Here is a 21,830-nt window from a genome sequence, read left to right as displayed (position 1 = left end):
CTTCTTATTCCTGAACCCTCAAGTTATTTTGTACACCTGCTTACTATCACCATCCCAGGCCAAAGATGGAACACTAAGGAAGTTTAAAGGGCTCACAAACAAGTAAACCCCTAACAGCTGTACCATGAAACATCTATTCTGTACCATCCAGTCCTCTGAACTCTACTAGTCACAAAACATTCTGTTTGCATTCACAAACACAGACGACCCTGTTGTGACTGGGAACTATCAGCTCCATTATGTGATAAAACTGCATGAAGAAGTTAATGGAGGCAAAAGGCTTGATCCAGTAAGGTCCCATAGTGAGCCAAGGGTCAAGCTGAGACATGAAGCAACAGAACTGGTTTCTGCCACATCTGACCTTCATGGGCAGAGTACCATTGAGCCTGGATTGTGTACTTCCTCTTGACACCATGTGTAGCTGTAACACATACCTATCTTACCAGGTATGTCTCTATTTCAGCAACATTAGAGCACAGTTTATAACAAGTTACCTGGCTGCTATATTACCCGAAAAGGAAATGGGAAGGAATGTGCAATCACTGTCAGAGAGAAGGTAGAAGAGGAAAAGCTCTGTGCCCTGAGCTTCGTTTTGTTCCTCAACAACAGACTCAGCAAGCCCAGCACCAATCCATGGGACCAGAGCACAACACATGAGGGAAGAACACTTCAGCCATACCTGGCAGGTAAAAGTTTTAGAGACGAACTAATCACTCTTAGAAGATTTCCAAATAATGAGTCCAGAGTTCTGGTGGGTTAAGTCCTGCACCTCAGACGCTCAACTGGAAGGATTGTTTCTTCCTTGTTTACGTTAGTGCTCAGCTCAGAGACAGTCAGCTGAGAACAGTACGATTCAGAAGAAGCAGTGGGCTTCAGGTCAGGAGATCTGGAGTTCTAATCCAGTGTTGACCCTATGAAAACTAAATTTAAACTGAGGCACATCATCACTCTGGGCCCCAGCTTCCTTAACTGCAAAAGAGATAAACAAAACCTGCACGTTTTACCTGACTGGCTTGTGAGGATAAAACAGGACCTAGCAGATTTGAAAAATTAGGTACACACTGCAAATATTAAATGGTGCTGGGACTCTGATGATAAATAAAACATCCTCTAGGGATGCTCAGTGGTTCCCATAACTACCTTGCGCAAGAAGGAGACAGCCTGTTTGCCAGGGCACTGCCTGGCACCTGTGCACGGTGTGTGAGCAGCCCAGACCCAGCTGTCCACAGCTACGGCAACCACAATCCCCAGCTTTTCTAGGACAGACACACTTCTTTCTACGTAGTTTGGTGTTTCCTTTCAAAACAGGAATGTATAACTAGATGTATTAAATGTATAACTGAATATTTTCTGTGCCTTTATAAAACTATTCAAGTATATGTATTCACACATCAGAAGCTGACCACCCTCACTCGCTCACAGAACCCCTGCCTCGGCCAGTCTGCACCCAACGCCCAGGGCTCTCCTCAGCGATACACTGAGCACCTACCCACTCTGGCTGCTCATTAGGCTCTTCTGGCTTGTGGTCAGAGGCCACAGGCGGGGGCGAGTAATCCTTCACAGGAGTGGTGAATTCCACGGGTCCTGTTCCTGGCAAGGGGAGTTTCAGCAGTGGGTAGCTGGGATGAACAAAAAGGAGAGAAGAGTTAGGACACAATGGCAGGTAGAAGCTGTGCTGAGGTAACAGTGACGCAGGAACCACTGCAGTTGCACTAAATTCTCCATGCTAGGAGACCTGTACAAATGTACAAAATACTAGTCATAAAACTTCAGAGCTAGGAGAAAACTCAGAAGCCTCTATATCAGAATTTTTCAAACTCCCTTTTAGTCACAGGAAGCCCAATGCATAAACTATTTTATGAAGTAGTTTACTGGTTGAATATTTTTGGAGATGTAATAAAGGCAAGATGCTACACAAACTTCTGGTCAAATTAGACATAAGTAAGACAACAAGAAAAAACTGGGGAGGGACTTCCCTGGTGGTCCAGTGGTTAAGACTCCGTGCTTCCACTCAAGGGGCACGGGTTCGATCCCTGGTTGGGAAGTTCTACATGCCACGCGGTGCAGCCAAAAAAAAAAAAAAAAAAAAAAAAACTGGGGAAACAAAAATCCAGAAGGATCCTGATTCAGACTACTGAGCAAATTGCTCCAATTTAAAGGTACAGACCATGGAAACTGTGCATAACACATTAAGTGTGTGGTTTACACTAGATGAGGCTGAACAGAAGTCAATGGACCCACCACACGCAAAGGAAAAAGCCTGACCTAACATCAAAAAGTTGGCAAATGAATGTGCTTTTGTTTCAGGTTTCACTTCTTTTAAAACCTTTTCTTCAGGACTTCCCTGGTGGTCCAGTGGTTAAGACTCCACGCTTCCACTGCATGGAGGGCAGTTTTGATCCCTGGTTGGGGAAGTTCCGCATGCAGTGCGGTACGGGAAAAAAAAAAAAATTGTACTACATACAAGTGAATTCTCAGCTTTAAATAAAACTGAGAATTCACTTGTATGTAGTACAATGCACAAATCTTAAGTATAGGTACTTCCCTGGTGGCACGGTGGTTAAGAATCCACCTGACAATGCAGGGGACATGGGTTCGAGCGCTGGTCTGGGAAGATCCCACATGCCACGTAGCAACTAAGCCCGTGCACCACAACTACTGAGCCTGTGCTCTAGAGCCTGCGAGCCACAACTACTGAGCCCTCATGCCACAACTACTGAAGTCCGCATGCTTAGAACCCGTGCTCCGCAACAAGAGAAGCCATCACAATGGGAAGCCCGCGCACCAAAACAAAGAGTAGCCCCCGCTCTCTGCAACTAGAGAAAGCCTGTACGCAGCAACAAAGTCCCAACGCAGCCAAAAATAAAATATAAATTTTTTACAAATCTTAAGTATATAGTGCAATGAATTTTTACGTATGCCTACACCTGTGTAACCACTACCTAGATCAAGCTATAAAATATCTCCAGAACCTCAGAAGGTGGCCTTGTGCCCTGGCCCAGTGAAGAGTATCCACTACCATAAACCGCTATTAGAATTCCTATCACCATAAATTAGTTTTGCCTGTTTCTGATGGCATATAACTGAAATCATCCATTCCACTGTGTATTCTTTTGTGACTGGCTGTTTTCACTTAAATTATATCTACTAGAGTCATCCACAGTGGCACATGTAGCAGATCATTCTTTTCCATATGTACTATTTCGCTGAATGAACATATTACAGTGCATCTATCTATTCCAGTGTTGAGGAACATTTGGCTGGTCCCAGCTGAAGCTATTAAGAATAGAGCTATTGTGGTACTTTTTATGTATACACTCATTTTTATGTAAGCACTCATTTCTGTTGGGTATATTCAGAGAATGAAATTTCTGGGTTGTGGAGTATACTTATATTTAGCTTTGTAGATAACACCAGTTTTCCAAAGTAGTTATTTAAAGTAGTTATTTAAATTTATGTTCCCACCAGCAGTGTGATAGGAGTTTCAACTGCTTCAAATCCTTGTCACCTCTTGATATTGTCAGTCCAATTAATTTTAATCATTTAGAGGAGGAGGTGGTGGTATCTCTCTGTGGTTTTAATATACAGCAAATAGTGTGGAAAACTCTTTCATATGCTTATTAGCCATTTGGATAAATCCTCTTTTGTGAAGCACTTCAACTCTTTAACTGTTTTGAGTCGTCTTTATATATTCTAGATATGAGTCCGCAGTCCTTTATACAGCTATAAATTTCCCTCTTAGTTCTACTTTCACTGCATCCCATTAGTTTTGGTATATTGTGTTTTTGTTTTCATCTCAAGGTATTTTCTATTTTCCTTTCTGATTTCTTCTTCGACCCACTGGTTGTTTTAGAATATATAGTTTAATATATATTTAGAATATATAGTTTAATTTCCATGTATTTGTGAATTTTCCTTCTATTATTTTTTAAATTAAATTTATTTATTTTACTTATTTATTTTTGGCTGTGTTGGGTCTTCATTGCTATGTGCAGGCTTTCTCTAGTTGCAGCAAGTGAGGGCTACTCTTCATTGCGGTGCACGGGCTTCTCATCGTGGTGGCTTCTCTTGTTGTAGAGCATGGGCTTTAGGAGCGCAGGCTTCAATGGTTGTCGCACGCGGGCTCTAGAGTGCAGGCTCAGTAGCTGTGGCGCACAGGCTTAGTTGCTCCGCGGCATGTGGGATCTTCCTGGACCAGGGCTCGAACCCGTGTCCCCTGCATTGGCTGGCGGATTCTTAACCACTGCACTGCCGGGGAAGCCTTCCTTCTATTACTGATTTTTAGTTTCATTCTGCTGTTATTGGAAAAGATTCTCTGTATGATTTAGATCTTTTTAAATTTAATGAGACTTGTTTGTGGCCTAACATATGGTCTATCCTGGAGAATGTTTATGTTCACTTAAGAAGAATGTGTATTGGTCTAGCTGGTTTCAGTGTTGCTCAAGTCCTCCATTTCCTTATTGATCTTGTCTGCTTGTAGCCATCACTGAAAGTGGAGTATTGAAGACTTCAACTATTATTGGAGAACTGTGCATTTCTCCTTTCAATTCTGTCAATTTTTGCTTTATATATTTTAGGGATATGTTGTTAGGTGTTATATGTTTATAATGGTTATATCCTCTTGTTGTATTGAAGCATTTATCAATATATAATGTCCTTCTTTGTCTCTAATAAATTTTTTAATGTTGTCTGATAATAATATAGCCACTTCAGCTCTCTTTTGGGTACTGTTTAGCATGGAATATCATTTTCCATCCTTTTACTTTCAACCTCTTTGTGTTCTTATATCTAAAGTGTAGTGTATATCTAAGGACCACCCTGGTGGTCCAGGTGGTTAAGACTCCGTGCTTCCAGTGTAGGGGGTATGGGTTCAATCCCTGGTCAGGGAACTGAGATTCCACATGCTGCGGGGTGCAGCCAAAAAAAAAGTTAAAATAAAAAGCATAGTGTATATCTAAAGTGTCTTGTAGACAGCATGTAGATAAAGTCTTTATAAAATCAAATTGGTCACTCTTTTAATAGGAGAGTTTGATCCACTTACATTTAATGTGATTACTGACAAGGAAGAATTTATTTATGCCATTTAGCTATTTGTTTTGTTTGTCTTATATGATTTTTGCTCCTCAGTTCCTCCATTGCTGCCCTTTTTTTAAGGGGGGAGTATTGATTTTTTGTAGTGTGCCACTTTGATTCCCTTCTAGTTTCCTGTTCTACATTTTTTTTTTTTTTTTTTTTTTTTTTTTTTTTTTTTTGCGGTACACAGGCCTTTCACTGTTGTGGCCTCTCCCGTTGTGGAGCACAGGCTCCAAACGCGCAGGCTCAGTGGCCATGGCTCACAGGCCCAGCCGCTCCGCGGCACGTGGGATCCTCCCAGACCGGGGCACGAACTCGTGTCCCCTGCATCGGCAGGCAGACTCGCAACCACTGCGCCACCAGGGAAGCCCCTGTTCTACATATTTTAAGTTATTTTCTTAGTGGTCACCTTGGGAATTCTATTATTAACAACTTATAACAACCTAGGTTGAACAGAAGGGTTCAACAAGCAAATCTGAGCAGAGAAGAAAGGATCGGCAATCATGAAAATAAGACAACTGAAATCATGCAGTCTGAGCAGCTTAGCTTCAACAGGATATACACACTCTGTCTATACATCCTTGTCTCTCCCCTTTTATATTGTTGTCACAGATTACACTTTACATTTAATCTTTTTAATGTAAATTTTAAATAATTATTTAATACACTTGCCCTTTAAATCACAGAAGACAAAGAAAAATTACAAACCAAACCAACAATACTGATTATATTTACTACTGTTTATTTTTTCTTACAGCTTCAAATTGTAGGGTAGGTGCACTGGTAACAATTTCCCTCATTGCAGTGGCTTCTCTTGTTGCGGAGCACGGGCTCTAGGCGTGCGGGCCTAGAGCCCATTTATCTGGAAATGTCTTAATTTGTTTATCTGGAAACGTCTTAATTTCTCCTTCATTACTGAAGTATAGTTTTTTGGTTTGTTTTTTTTTTTCAATTTGAAAGCAGTCACTATTTTTTTTTTTCCCACACCCTGCCACATACAGTATCTTAGTTCCCTGACCAGAGATCAAACCTGTGCCCCTGGGCTTCCCTGGTGGCGCAGTGGTTAAGAACCTGCCTGCGAACGCAGGGGACACAGGTTTGAGCCCTGGTCCAGGAAGATCCCACATGCTGCAGAGCAACTAAGCCCATGCGCCACAACTACTGAGCCTGTGCTCTAGAGCTCACGAGCCACAAATAATGAGCCCATGCACCACAACTACTGAAGCCCACGCGCCTAGTGCCCGTGCTCCGCAACAAGAGAAGTCACTGCAATGAGAAGCCCGTGCGCTGCAATGAAGAGTAGCCCCCGCTCGCTGCAACTAGAGAAAGCCCACGCACAGCAATGAAGCCCCGCTCGCTGCAACTAGAGAAAGCCCACGCACAGCAATGAAGACCCAACACAGTAAAAAATAAATAAATAAAATAAATAAATTTATTAAAAAAACAAAACAAAAACCTGTGCCCCCTGTGTTGGAAGCGCAGTCTTAACCACTGGATCGCCAGGGAAGTCCCTGAAATATAGTTTTATAGAATTTAGAACTCTTGATTTTTTTTTCCTTTCAGGACTTTAAATATGTGATCCCACTGCCTTCTGGCCTCCATGGTTTCTGAGAAGAAATCAGCTATTAATCCATCGAGAATCCCTTTTACGTGAAGAGTTGCTTCTCTTTTGCTTCTTCCAAAAGCTAAGGTTCAGCTGTTTGGAGGTAGATGTCAAGGGCCGTCTCTGGACTTAGCTAAGGTTTTGCTGGGGAAAGCTCCACACAATGCCTGGGCTGACCCCTGAGCTCTGGGTGCAGAGAGGAGTCCTGGGGCCCAGAGCTAAGACTGCTGAAGCTCTAGCTCTACTACAAGATGAAGGCAGGCAGTACATTTTATTTATCTACATTCACTTTCCATAGAGTGGCTGCTCAAAACACATTGACTAAAGGCAGCCTGTTTCTCAAGATTTGAAATATGTAAAACATCTGTGAATTCCAGGAGTCTAAATATTCCAGCAGGAAGAGAAAGAAGGGCAGCACACTCCAGAGCATCCACTTTCTTAGGATAAAGTCTCTTAGGAAATGTCCACAGGCCTTGAAATGCTTCAAGTGGCTCACAGTCATTCTCCAACCTTGCCCTGGAGCCACGCAACTCCCCTCTTGCTTCTGAGGCTCTGTACTTGCTGGAACACTCTTGCTCATTCTTCTCCTAGATAACTCAGCTTCAAGGCCTCAACTACAGTATCATTTGCCTAGGAAGTCTTTCTCCTTTCCCCAAAGTCTGAGTTAAGGCCCCTCCTGCTATTTGCTGCCAAAATGCCCTGTACTCACCCCAACACGGTTCTTATCACTGATGGTGAACCTGCCCATTTCTGTCTCTGTAACAATGAGGATGGTTCCTAACTCTGAGTACCTACTGTGTGCCAGGTGCCTTCCATCTTTCTTCTCATTTAAGACTCACCACAGGGACTTCCCTGGTGGTCCAGTGGGTAAGACTCTGCACTCCCAATGCAGGGGGCCTGGGTTTGTTCCTTGGTTGGGGAACTAGATCCCACATGCGTGCTGCAACTAAGAAGTCCACATCCTGCAACTAAGAAGCCCGCATGCCACAATGAAGATCCCGTGTGCTGCAACTAAGACCCGGCGCAGCCAAAATAAATAAATAAATAAATATTAAAAAAAAAAAAAAAAAAAGCCTCACCACAACCCAACAAGGCATGGAGAAGCTATATCCCCTCTAGCCCCCAAGAGAGTGACAGAACCAGTATGTGAACACAGGCAGTCTGGCCCCAGAGTCCACCCTCTTAACATCGCACTATACTCTTGTATTACATTTCTGTTTTGTTTAAAAACTTAAACAATCATAAATTCCTTTTAATAGAAGCACAAGAAAAACACCAAGGAAAAGATTCAACAAAAATGCAAAATGCAAGGTTTCTTTAAGTTTTTATTGGAGTATAGTTGCTTTACAATGTTGTGTTAGTTTCTACTGTACAAAGTGAATCAGCTATATGTATACATATATCCCCTCTTTTTTGGATTTCCTTCCCATTTAGGTCACCACAGTGCATTAAGTAGAGTTCCCTGTGCTATACAGTAGGTTCTCATTAGTTATCTATTTTATACATAGTATCAATAGTGTATACGTGTCAATCCCAATCTCCCAATTCCTCCCACCCCATCCCTTTCCCCCTTGGTATCCATACATTTGTTCTCTACATCTGTATCTCTATTTCTGCTTTGCAAGTAAGATCATCTATACCATTTTTCTAAATTCTACATATATGTGTTAATATACAATATTTGTTTTTCTCTTTCTGACTTACCTCACTCTGTATGACAGTCTCTAGGTCCATCCATGTCTCTAAAAATGACCCAATTTCGTTCCTTTTTACGGCTGAGTAATATTCCATTATATATATGTACCACATCTTCTTTATCCGTTCCTCTTTTGATGGATATTTACGTTGCTTCCATGACCTGGCTATTGTAAATAGTGCTGCTATGAACATTGGGGTGCATGTGTCTTTTTGAATTATGGTTTTCTCAGGGTATATGCCCAGTAGTGGGATTGCTGGGTCATATGGTAGTTCTATTTTTAGTTTTTTAAGGAACCTCCATACTGTTTTCCCATAGTGGCTGTATCAATTTACATTCTCACCATATGTGGAAATTCTTAATAAATCTATGTTTCAACTTGTGTTTTGTAAATGAAGTCCATCACAATGGAGCATATGCTAAGGATTTGGAGTGTAGGTTCACAGGTGGTTCCTCCTCCCCGGGACAGGTGCTTGACCACCAGCTCCCCTGCTAACTTGCATCCCAGGATCTGGCCTCCCCTCCCTGTCCAGGTATCCATTTGCTACTGCCCCCTGCAGGCGCCTGACCAAAACATGGAGGGCTGTTCAGAAGAGCATACCCCGCTGTGTCCTGGAGCAGGGTGAGGCACTGGCCATTGCCTATCCCAGGCTGGCTGCACCACAGCAATCTGATGGGCATTTTGGCAGGAGGAAGCCTTTCATCCACTCCCATCCGAGCATATTTTAGTACCTTTAACAGTACTTTTCCCCTGCTTTCTGAAGCAGTAGCTCTGCATTTTCATGTTGCACTGGGTCCCACAAATGATGATGTTGGCTCTACATCTCCTCCCATTATCACTCCCAGGCATCTGTGATGGGAGCTCAAGAGACACTGAAGACATACAGGAAGAGCAACCAGAAAAATGACACTCAAGAGATGTGGCACAGGACACCTCTCTGGAGACATCAGGAGTGGGACATGTTTTCTCTCTTCCCTTCTCAGGGGAGAACAATACAGGACTAGGGGTGGGGTAGTGAAAGACTATAAAGGGAAATTTCTGAGATCTCCTGATCTCTCTTCTGTTGGAGGAAATTGGGGGTTGGAGGAAATTTGGGGTGATAAAGCAGTATTTGATCTCCTACAAGCCTTTCAGAGCTTCTCCAGAGCTCGTGTGTGAGGTCAGGGGTAACTTCTGCTTGGAGGGAGGCTCTGGCTTTGGAATGCTGAACAGGACCCAGGAGCAGCTGCTGGAGCTGGTCCCCTGGGCTCCTGAGTCTAGGCTTTGGGGCAGAGGTCAGTGGTGCTCTGGGACTTTGTTCTCAGCTATCCAGCCCAGCTCTCCAAAGCACAGGTGCAGACAGGGCTTCAGTTACTCAGATTTCTTTCTTGTTCATGAAAGGAATATAAATGTGTCCAGAGAGTGGCCACATAGGTACAAAAAGAGGGAGCCTGTTCTATAGTCTCCTGTGTGCCCACCCACAAAGGGGTCACGATGATCATGGGGAAACCTGAGCTGTAGGCAGACAAGGGAGAGAGGTTGAGAGCAGAAGCCACCACAACTGAGATGTCCAGTCTCAGCCTGAAGGTGCTGCTTTCCTCCAGAGAAAAAGAAGGAGGAAGAGGCCAAGTCTGCTCTCAGATACCCACACAGGCTGTAGGATTATCCTCCTTCAGGAGATCTGGAATGGTCTCATCATGATTCCAACTTGCTCTCCAAGTTAAAATCCACCCTCTCTAACCATGACCAGCAGGTTATGGAATCACAGGTGACCTGATGACCCCTCACATTAGCCTCTGACCCACACATAGGGCAATTAAGCTGGCCTGGCACCCAGACACTCTTCCTTCATTCCACAGCATACCTACCACTTCCCAGGACAGGTCCCAAGAAACAGCACCCTCTGCCTTGCTGGACTGCTGCTGAGCCACACCTCCGGTCCTGGTGGCCTAACCTCTAGGAAATGTAAACAGATACCTCTTGCCACAGTGCCTACTTGCTACAAGTTTCATCAGATTTTCCCAGAGGAAAGAGCATTTATGGCTCCCAGGGTGATCCAGTGGGATGAACAGGTCCACAGCCCAGGCAGCTGCTAGATCCAGACAGAGGTAACAAGAGCAGCAGTCCTTTCGGTTCAAGCTGAACAACTCTCTCATTCCAGGTACAATAAAGATAAGCAGTTAAATGGAATCTGAGTATCTAATAAAACTACTAAAAGCTGTCTACTCATTTCTCCAAGGAAGACATACAGATGGCCAATAAGCACATGAAAAGCTGCTCAACATCACTAATTATTAGAGAAATGCAAATCAAAACTACAATGAGGTACCATCTCACACCAGTCAGAATGGCTATCATCAAAAAATCCACCAACAATAAATGCCAGAGAGGGTGTGGAGAGAAGGGAACTCACCTACACTCTTGGTGGGAATGTAAATTGGTACAGCCACTACAGAAAACAGTACAGAGGTTCCTTAAAAAAACAAAAAAAGAGTTGCCATGTGATCCAGCAATCCCACTCCTGGGCATATACCCAGAGAAAACCAAAATTCAAAAAGATACATGCACCCCTATGTTCACAGCAGCACTATTTACAATAGCCAAGACATGGAAACAACCTAAATGTCTTGACAGATGAATGGATAAAGATGTGGTAAATATATACAATGGAATACTACTCATAAAAAAAGAATGAAATAATGCCATTTGCAGCAACATGGATGGACCTAGAGATGATCATATGAAGTGAAGTCAGCAAGAGAAAGACAAATACTTTATGATATCACTTATATGTGGAATCTAAAATATGACACAAATGTGGCCTTATTTATGAAACAGAGACAGACTCACAGACATAGAAGACAAACTTATGGTTACAAAAGGGGAAAGGGGGTCGGGGAGGGACAAATAAGGAGTTTGGGATTAGAAGATACAAACTACTATATATAAAATAGACAAAACAAGGTCCTACTGTATAGCACAGGGAACTATATTCAATATCCTGTAATAAACCATAATGGAAAAGAATATGAAAAAGAATTTGTGTATATATAACTGAATCACTTTGCTGTACACCAGAAACTAATACAACATTGTAAATCAACTATGCTTCAATTAAAAAAAAATTACAGAATATGAAAAAAAAATAACCTATCTATTAACCACACTTTATTTTCTGCAGGCAACCTGAAGCTCTGGCAGAAGGGGAGATGTTCTGGATAGAAAAGCTTCCCATACAGAAGAGGATAGGGAGGCCTGTGCCCTGGGCCCACAATATCTGGTCTTCTGTCCATAAAGGCCCAGAATCTCTGGATTTTCTGATACAACGTTTATCATCTTTGGAGGTTGAGGGACTTCATCTAGCCTTAGAAATTTTCTCCTAAACCAAGCAGATTTTAAGAAATTTTAAAAATTCCTTTACAATCACATAACAAAGATGCTGGTTTGAAAAAATAAGTACACAGCATTAAGAATGTGACAGTACACCCCAGTACAGGGTGACTGTAAAGTTAAGAGGAAACCATAGTGCCCTTAGAGAGTGGGACCAAAAGAGGCAGCAGGTTCAGAGGGGTGCGCCAGGGTAGTAGTCTCCCTGTGCTTTTGTTGGGAGAGCGGCGAGTTGAATGAACACAACCATAAACAGGAAAGGAGGCAAGGAAGATGCCACCTATTCTTCCTGTAGGGCTCGGCTCAGGTGTTCGTTCTCCTCCCTGGAAGCCTCCCTAACGCTGTCTCCCTTTGCACCAAGGTTAGGTCAAATCTGCTACGCACAATACCCAATGGCACTGCAGTTACCTCTCTCAGGCCGAGACTGTGGGAGGGACTGTGTTCTGCGTCACTGGTCTGGCACAGTTCTTGGCATATATTATAGCAATCTTTATTGAGGGGGCTGTAAAACCTAATTTTATGCTCTCTCCTCAACTTCTGTTATGCAGGGCCACTGCCTCAAAAAGCCTCTCTATACTCTGTCCAGGCAGATCCTGCCAGGCCCTGTCCCTGGCCCACTGCAACTGAGATTCTCTTTCTGAGGCTTCTCGTTCAAGGAGCAGACTCCCTGCAGTGAAAGGTATCAGCGCCAAACAGTGTTCTTCATAAAGTTCATATCACCACAGCGAAGTGGAGAAAGTACAGATTTGGATCTGCCACACAGACCGGCCATTTGCAGCACATACCACTTACTATCTCTCCACATTAGTTTCATCATCAGCAAAAGAACTAGGGAATAACCACCTCCTCCAAGGATGTTAGGCGATCAAATGAAATACTGTGTGTGGAAGCACCTGACCACAAAGCCAGTGCTCAGTGAAGATTAGTTTTCCTTTCCCTCCTATCAGCCCAATCCTACCCTGAGGCTCACCCACTCCCTTCTCAGGACTAATGTTCAGCCAAGACACCTGTGGGATATAAGACAGATGTCTGCCCAGCTTGGCTGCATTTGGGCTGTACTGGTTGTTAAATATGGTTATTATCACATTTGCCTCTTCCCCCATCCTCCATCCCATTCTAATTTACCCAGAGTTGAGAAGGAGTCTTCCACGCTTGAGACCTTAGCCATCTCATAAAGTTTTCATACCAGAGGCCCCCAAGTCATAAATCCAAGGACAATCTGTTTTGAAACACTTGTGTGATATCAAATTATTCATTCAAAGATAAAGGCCAATTGCACCCAGCTACAACTGCAGCTGCTACACATAGCCTGCTTTCTCTGTCCAGGAAGCTGCCTGGTCCCAGCTGGCCAAATCCAATCCTCAGAAGATGAATGGCAAAGAGGAAACATCCTTCCCTTTTCCGGTAGCTAGAGAGCCATCTTTGTGGAAGGGGAATCACAACCACCTCCTCAAGTTACACTGCGCATAGAGCAGAGGTCCCCAACCGTTTTGGCACCAGGGACCAGTTTCGTGGAAGACAATTTTTCCATGGACCGGTGTGGGGGTGGGTGGGGGTGGTTCAGGCGGTAACGCAAGCGATGGCGAGCGCAGAGGAAGCTTTGCTCGCTCACCCGCCACTCACCTCCTGCTGTGCGGCCCGGCTCCTAACAGGCCGTACTGGTCCATGGCCCAGGGGTTGGGGACCCCTGCCACAGAGAACACAAGTTTAATTCAATGTATTCATCCATTATGTATTTACTTACCATACACATACACATATAAAGACGCTATCAACTGAGAATTTATGAAGGGAGAGCAGGACCCCACCCACCTCTAATAGAAGGCAATACGAGTAATAATAACCGTAAGTGTCACCACAAACTGCTGCTCTAGAAGTTAGAATAAAAGAGAAAATACTTTCAGCTGAGACATGGTAGAACTTCAGAGAAATTTTCAAGAGAGACACACAGCCTAGTGGTTCTCAGCATGTAGTCCCCAGGCCTGGGAGCTTGTTTAGAGATGCACTTTCTTGGGTTTATCCAGATCTGATGAATGAGAAACTGGGGTAGGGCCCAGCAATCTTGTATAATATGCCCTCCAAGTAATTCTGATGCTAGCTCAGGTTTAAGAACCACTGCCCTAGCATATAGGCCAGGCCTAGAAAAGTATGATTTTAAAAGAGACAGATGGGTCAATTAACCTACAGGAAAAAAAAACAAGCAAATCCAAGAGCTGGGTTCTCAGAACACTCCTAATTCATCAGTTACAGGACATAGCCACAAGTGTCTAATCTTGTATAACACAAATTAACAAAGTTTAAACATCAGTATAAATACATTGAGCCAGAGTGAGGAGAGTCAGGGGGAACAGAGTGCCACAGGTGCAGGCACCAGAATCCCTTTAAAGCTGGATTTGAACCCCAGTTTCCCTACTTATTAGTTGTGTAGACCAGGCAAGCCTCTAATCCTCCATCCCCCATTGGTTAAATGGAAATAAAACTGGATCACTTCCCAAGGTTTTTATGAGGATTAATTAGACATTTAATTATATACCTGAAGCACCAACACAGCACCCAGCAGGAAATTCTCAATGAATATGCTCATCTTTCCTTGTCCTAATTAGGGAAGAACTTGGGATCATTAACAACTGAATAGCAAGTTCTGTCCTGAACCATCCTTCCAGCACAGCACTGAAAACATCTATAAACGTTAGATGTACAATGAATCTGGAAACCAGAATTCTTTCCAGAGACAAGGATAATCAGGTAGGCTCTTTTCATGACTGTCAGTGTTTGAGAGCCAAGGGGACCATTGGATATCATCTTACATCAAGCCTCTCCTTTCACAATGTCCTCATCAGCCATACTCTTCAGGGTTCTATGGGGCCCTATGACAGAATGACAGTCACAAAAGTTCTTGGTAAGCACAGCAGGCCCCAAGTATCAACCAGAGGTCAGAAGGAGGGTCCACATGAACACAAGAAAATGACTAGAGAGTAGAAAACCAAGTCTCTGGGGTTACCCTACAAGACAGTGTCCAAGGAATTGTTCAAATGGACTTTGCCTTGCAACATTCCAAGGCTCCTGCTCTTAACCAGGTACCAAAAGGAAGCTGCCACTGTTGAGAAGGAAAATTAAAAGACCATGCTTTCAATTATCTTGCAGTTTCTCAGAAACATCTAAACATTATTTTGAGACAGATTACCAGCAATGTGAACAAATCTGGTGACTCACCAAGTCAGGGCCAGCCTGGACTGTTTTACTGTCGTGGCTAAACACCCCAGGACTAGAGCTTTCCACTTGACAGATCCAATGAGCCTCAAGTTCCACTGTGTAAAAAGCACACAGTCCAAGGGCTACTGAACAGTCAGGGTTAGGAAATCTATTGTGCCAAGGCACTGGCCCACGATATCCAGGGCAACTTGGAAACATACCAGCAGGCTAAGATGCAGAGCCCCGTGAAGAGAATGATGGGGATGGGGTAGGACGCACAGAACAGCCCATGGTTGTAGAAGGCCTGAGATATCTTCTCACGCAGCCTTTCAGTCAGGGTCATCCTCAGCTGAAGTCACCTTGCTGCCATCCCGGAAAGTGACCATGGATCAGCCTGGCACACGTTGGACAGCACTGACAATGGACACCATCTGCAGGCAGGCACCTGGCAAGAAGGAAGAAAAGCCAATTAACAAAGAGTACTTGGCTCTCAACACTAGGGCTGCTGGGGGAGGTGGTAGGGACGTGGATAGGGAATCAGGAGGCCTACATGCAAGATCTGGAGACATCAATCCCAAAACACACACACACACACATACACACAACACACACACACAATCTTGGTCGGCTCCTAGTGACTGTGGGTAGTGTCTAAGTAAGTCTAACCAAAGAAACAAAAAAACTGCCTCTCTAGCTCTGGTAATAAACTCTCAATCCTCTTCCATATTAGGCACTTCTAAAGGGCCACTCCCTAGAGAGGGCATTTTTCTCACACGTGGCACACGAAAGCACTCCTGTGTAACAGACAGCACCTTCAGCTGCTCTTGGCCAAATGGACATTCTGGAAACCCTCCCCCCGCCATTCTCTGTAAACAGGCCAGACCGAGAGAAATCCTTGGGAAAAACCTTTATACAAGGACTTATCCCTCAAAAAACACATTCTTACACAAACAGTGATTCACTGATAAAGAAAGTCCAGTGGGGTCAGCCCTCAACACAAAAACACCAAAAAGCCGAAGCCCCTGACATAAAACAAAATTCACTGTGACAGTGGTATTGGCTAGAAGTCTCTGCTCCTGGTCCCCCAGTTGTTCCTGGGAGGGTGAGGGCAAAGGGCCCCTCCTATTTCTGCCTGCCCAGCAGCTGTCTCCTTGGAGTAACAGCAGTCCAGTGTGGCTCTGAGAACCACCTTTCTCCACAGGATTTGGCCTGGACATAACGGCCAGTTAAGGTGCCCCTCCCTGACCCCCGCCAGGCTGGTTAGGCCTCTCTCCCTGGCCTTTGACTTCTGAGCAGAAAGAAGCAAAACTGGATACGGTGGTGTTTATTCTTCCCCAAGAGGTTCCTGCTCCCCAGATCAGGAGCTGCTCTGGCTCCAGCCCTTTCTGAAGACGAGCTCATCAGCTCTTCTTTCCAGTCTGTGAGCCACCCCATATCCTTCCAATAAATACTCTTTTTGCTTGTGTGAGCCAGTTAATTTCTGTTGCTTCCAAGTAGAGAAACTTAAACCAAAAAAATCAGAATAGAAAACTAGCAGAAGGGCCCAGGAATCTAGAATTCCTTTCCTTGCTGAGCTCGCCAATGAAATTCAAGTTTAAATCCACTTCTCCTGTTCCATGTTGCTGTTTTCTTTGGTCTGTGCTACAGGGAACCTGCCCAGACATGTATCTTGGCTTGATTCAGCTCACTGATGAACACCCAGGCCAAGAAGATTATTCCTCAGAAGTGTGAGACCAGAAGGGAGAAGCAAATGGAGTCACACCACAGCCAGTTCACAAGAAGGAATGGCTACCACTCCATCCACCTTCCTGGAAGCACAAGTCTCAGGCGCACATGCAATTTTCCAGTCCAAGAACCCTCTAAGGAAATAGTACAAAGAACCCTTTGTGGGTCAATTCAGAAGGCAACAGATAGAGAAATCGGCAGGTGACAGCTGCTGACCCAAGGAGCAGAGGTGCTGACAACAGCTCAACCATTCACAAGGCTCACCTGGAACATAACAGCTCAAAAAGGTCTCAAGCAGTAGACCTGCAGCAGGACACCAGCAACAGTGCTCACCACCCAGCATAAACAAGGACTCCAGGGAAGCAACGTCTCTGCTCCTGTGTCCCCAACCCTCCGTTCTTCTTCAAGGGGGAAAACAAACACTAATGAGATATATGCCTGTGGAAAGACGCTGTCAAGAGGATCCCTGAAGACTGATGGCCATAAACAAGTTGTAGCTTTTCCAACCTCAGTCCTCTGCCAAGCCCCACATCTCTTCCCTTAAGTGTCCCAAAACCAAGCCCTCCAGGAAATTGGATCCTACTAATCCTAATCTCCTTCTCAGGCCTCTTCCGCACACAAATCGGTAACACAAGAAGCAGGGGGCAGGGGGGTGGGTGGGTGGGTTCTCTTATACATGGAACTACTAATACGAGAAAAAAACCATCTCACTTCAATTCTGCAGCAAATACAAATCTTTCTGACATGACCTTAGTCGTTTTCAGTTTCCATTAATCCTTATTAGTTATACTAATTGCTAATTTTCACAGCTCCAGGAAAACAAAATTTAAAAAAAAATCCAAATTCTAGTTCATTACACAGCCCACTACCTGAACCGAGCAAGAGGGTATATTCATCTTTACTCCACTGCATTCATTTTAACACAAAGCTTTTCCAAAGCAAAATTTATCCTAAGAAACTGCCAAAATATTTTCCAGAGTGGCCATACCATTTTACATTTTCACTAGCAGCATGAGAGACTTCGTTTCTTAGCATCCTCACCAGCATATGGTATTGTCACTACTCTTTATTTTAGCTCTACTAATAAGAGTGTATTAGTATCTTATTGGATCTTAATTTGCATTTCCCTAATTAATGGCTAGTGACACTGAACCTGTGCATGTGTGCATGTGTCTGTGTGTGTATTCCTTAAGATGTTATATATATGAGATCATGTAATTTGCAAATAGAGATAATTTAACTTCTTTTCCAATCTGGATGCCTTTTGTTTTTCTTGTAAAATTGTTGTGGCTAGAACTTCTGGTACAATGCTGAATTGCAGTGGTGAGAATGCATCTTATTCCTGATCTTAGGAAAGGAGCATTCAGTCTTTCACCTTAAGTATGGTATTACATGGAAGTTTTTCATATAAGCCCTTTATCAAGTTGAGGGAGTCCCCATCTATTCCCAGTTTGTTGAGTGTTTTTTTTTTAATAATGAAAGTGTATTATGCTTTGTGTCTTTTGAGATGATCATGTGGTTTTTTATTTATCTTACTAATAAGGTGTATTACACTGATTGATTTTTTCTCATATTGAACCAACTTTGCATTCCTGGGTATAATCCCTTTAAATGTTGCTAGACTCGGTTTAATAATATTGAGAACTTCTGCGTCTATATTCATAAGGGATACTGGTGTGTAGCTTTCTTTTTTTATGTCTTTGTCTGGCTTTGGTTATTAGGGTAATGCTGGCCTTGTAGAATAACTTGGAAAGTGCTCCTTTGTACTTTTATAGAACAGTTCATGATAAATCTTCTTTGAACATGTGCTAAAATTTACTAGTGGAGCCAGCTGATCTTGGGCTTTTTTTAAATTTATTTTATTTATTTATTTCTGGCGGCATTGGGTCTTCGTTGTTGCGCGCCGGCTTTCTCTAGTTGCAGAGAGCGGGGGGCTACTCTTCGTTGTGGTGTGCATGCTTCTCACTGTGGTGGCTTCTCTTGTTGCAGAGCACGGGCTCTAGGCGTGCAGGCTTCAGTAGCTGTGGCATGCGAACTCTGTAGTTGTGGCTTGCAGGCTCTAGAGCACAGGCTCAGTGGTTGTGGCACACGGGCTTAGGTGCTCTCCGCAGCATGTGGGATCTTCCCGGACCAGGGCTCGAACCCATGTCCCCTGCACTGGCAGGTGGATTCTTAACCACTGCGCCACCAGGGAAGTCCTTCGGCTTTTTTTTTTTCTGTGTGGGAAATTTATAAACTATTAACCTCTTTACTTGTTACATCTATTCAGATTTTCTATTTCTTCTTGAGTAAATTTTGTTAGTTTGTGTGTTTCTAGGAATTGGCCCATTTTCACCTAGGCTAATTTATTGGCATAATATTTCCTGTTCCAAGTATTATAAATCATTTTTATTTCTGAAAGCTTGGTGCTAAAGTCCCCACTTTCATTAATGATTCTAGCTGTTTGAGTCTCCTCTTTTTTTTCCTCAGTTGTTGATCTTTTAAAAGGGCAAACTCTTGCTCTTATTTACTGTTATTTTCCTAGTCTCTATTCATTTGTTTCCACTCTAGTTTTTATTATTTTCTTCCTTCTGTTTGCTCTGGGTTTATTTTGCTCTTCTTTTTCTTCTTTCTCTAGTTTCTTAAAGTTACTGATTTGAGCTCTTCCTTCTTTCTTATTTTAATTTTTTTATACAGCAGGTTCTTTTTAGTTATCTATTTTATACATATTAGTGTATATATGTCAATCCCAATCTCCCAATTCATCCCACCACCAAGACCACCACCGCCTGCTTTCCACCTTGGTGTCCATATGTTTGTTCTCTACACCTGTGTCTCTATTCCTGCCTTGCAAAACGGTTCATCTGTACCATTTTTCTAGATTCCACATATATGCATTAATATATGATATTTGTTTTTCTTTCTTACTTCCACGTCTCTACAAATGACCCAATTTCGTTCCTTTTTATGGCCGAGTAATATTCCATTGTATATATGTACCACATCTTCTTTATCCATTTGTCTGTCGATGGGCATTTAGGTTGCTTCCATGTCCTGGCTATTGTAAATAGTGCTGCACTGAACATTGGGGTGCATGTGTTTTTTTGAATTATGGTTCTCTCTGGGTATATACCCAGTAGTGGGATTGCTGGGTCATATGGTAATTCTATTTTTAGTCTTTTAAGGAACCTCCATACTGTGGGTATATGCCCAGTAGTGGGATTGCTGGATCATATGGTAATTCTATTTTTAGCTTTTTAAGAAACCTCCATACTGTTCTCCATAGTCGTTGTATCAATTTACATTGCCACCAACAGTGCAAGAGGGTTCCCTTTTCTCCACACTCTCTCCAGCATTTGTTGTTTGTAGATTTTCTGATGATGCCCATTCTAACTGGTGTGAGGTGATATCTCATCATAGTTTTGATTTGGATTTCTCTAATAATTAGTGACGTTGAGAAGCTTTTCATGTGCTTCTTGGCCATCTGTATGTCTTCTTTGGAGAAATGTCTATTTAGGTCTTCTGCCCATTTTTGGATTGGGTTGTTTGTTTTTTTAATACTGAGCTGCATAAGCTGTTTATATATTCTGGAAATTAATCCTCTGTCCGTTGATTCGTTTGCAAATATTTTCTCCCATTCTGAGGGTTGTCTTTTCATCTTGTTTGCGGTTTCCTTTGCTGTGCAAAAGCTTTTAAGTTTCATTAGTTCCCATTTGTTTATTTTTGTTTTTATTTCCATTACTCTGGGAGACGGATCAAAAAAGATCTTGCTGTGATTTATGTCAGTGTTCTTCCTATGTTTTCCTCTAAGAGATTAATAGTGTCTGGTCTTTCACTTAGGTCTTTAATCCATTTTGAGTTGATTTTTGTGCATGGTGTTTGGGAGTGTTCTAATTTCATTCTTTTACATGCAGCTGTCCAGTTTTCCCAGCACCACTTATTGAGGAGACCGCCTTTTCTCCAGTGTATATCCTTGTCTCATTGGTCATAGATTAGTTGACCACTGGTGCATGGGTTTATCTCTGGGTTTTCTATCCTGTTCCATTTCTGTTTTTGTGCCAGTACCACATTGTGTTGATTACTGTAGTTATGTAGTATAGTCTGAAGTCAGGGAGTCTCATTTCTCCAGCTTTGTTTTTTTCCCTCAAGATTGCTTTGGCAGTTTGGGATCTTTTTCTTTGTAGTATAGTCTGAAGTCAGGGAGTCTTATTCCTCCAGCTCCGTTTTTTTTCCCTCAAGACTGCTTTGGCTATTCACGGTCTTTTGTGTCTACATACAAATTTTAAGATTTTTTTGTTCTAGTTCTGTAAAAAATGCCATTGGTAATTTGATGGGGATTGCATTGAATCTGTAGATTGCTTTGAGGAGTATAGTCATTTTCACAATATTGATTCTTCCAATCCAAGAACATGGTATATCTCTCCATCTGTATCTGTCATCTTTGATTTCTTTCATCAGTGACTTATAGTTTCCTGAGTACAGGTCTTTTACCTCCTTAGGTAGATTTATTCCTAGGTATTTTATTCTTTTTGTTGCAATGGGGAATGAGATTGTTTCCTTAATTTCTCTTACTGATCTTTGGTTGTTATAGGAATGCAAGAGATTTTTGCACATTAATTTTGTATCCTGCACCTTTACCAAATTCATTGATTAACTCTAGAGTTTTCTGGTGGCATCTTTAGGATTATCTATGTATAGTATCATGTCATCTGCAAACAGTGACAGTTTTACTTCTTCTTTTCCAATTTGGATTCCTTTTCTTTTTTTTCTCTGACTACTGTGGCTAAGACTACCAAAACTATGTTGAATAAGCGTGGCAACAGTGGACATCCATCCTTGTCTTGTTCCTGATCTTAGAGGAAATGCTTTCAGTTTTTCACCACTGACAACGATGTTTGCTGTGGGTTTGTCGTATATGGCCTTTATTATCTTGACGTAGGTTCCCTCCATGCCCACTTTCTGGAGAGTTTTTTTTAACATAAATGGGTGTTGAATTTTGTCAAAAGCTTTCTCTGCATCTATTGAGATGATCATATGCTTTTTATTCTTCAGTTTTTTAATATGGTGTATCACATTAATTTGCGTATACGGAAGAATCCTTGCACCCCTTTGCACCCCTTGCACCCATAGATTCTGTTTGCTAGTATTTTGTTGAGAATTTTTGCATCTATATTCATCAGTGATATTGGTCTGTA

General features: G+C 42.7%; 1 protein-coding gene across 6 annotated transcripts in view; it reads right to left on the bottom strand.

Annotated features, from left to right (window-relative positions):
• The window catches only part of SCAP (SREBF chaperone), a 112,176-nt gene that overhangs the window by 37,128 nt on the left and 53,218 nt on the right, over positions 1-21,830 (bottom strand). For 5 of the 6 annotated variants that reach the window (XM_055080182.1, XM_028478459.2, XM_055080183.1 and 2 more), the window contains 2 exons: positions 15,153-15,376; positions 1,490-1,619 (listed from right to left, as the gene is read on the bottom strand). In XM_055080182.1, the coding sequence (XP_054936157.1) occupies positions 1,490-1,619; positions 15,153-15,274 (252 nt within the window). In that variant the 5' untranslated portion in view covers positions 15,275-15,376. Of the gene's footprint in view, positions 1-1,489; positions 1,620-14,952; positions 15,040-15,152; positions 15,377-21,830 lie in introns of those variants that run through there. The other variant, XM_055080184.1, reaches the window with a different exon arrangement.

The sequence above is a fragment of the Physeter macrocephalus genome, chromosome 18 (genome assembly GCF_002837175.3).
Source record: "Physeter macrocephalus isolate SW-GA chromosome 18, ASM283717v5, whole genome shotgun sequence".
In the NCBI taxonomy this organism is placed as follows: domain Eukaryota; kingdom Metazoa; phylum Chordata; class Mammalia; order Artiodactyla; family Physeteridae; genus Physeter; species Physeter macrocephalus.
Note: the sequence above shows the minus strand (reverse complement) of the source record. Positions and strands in the feature narration are given on the sequence as shown.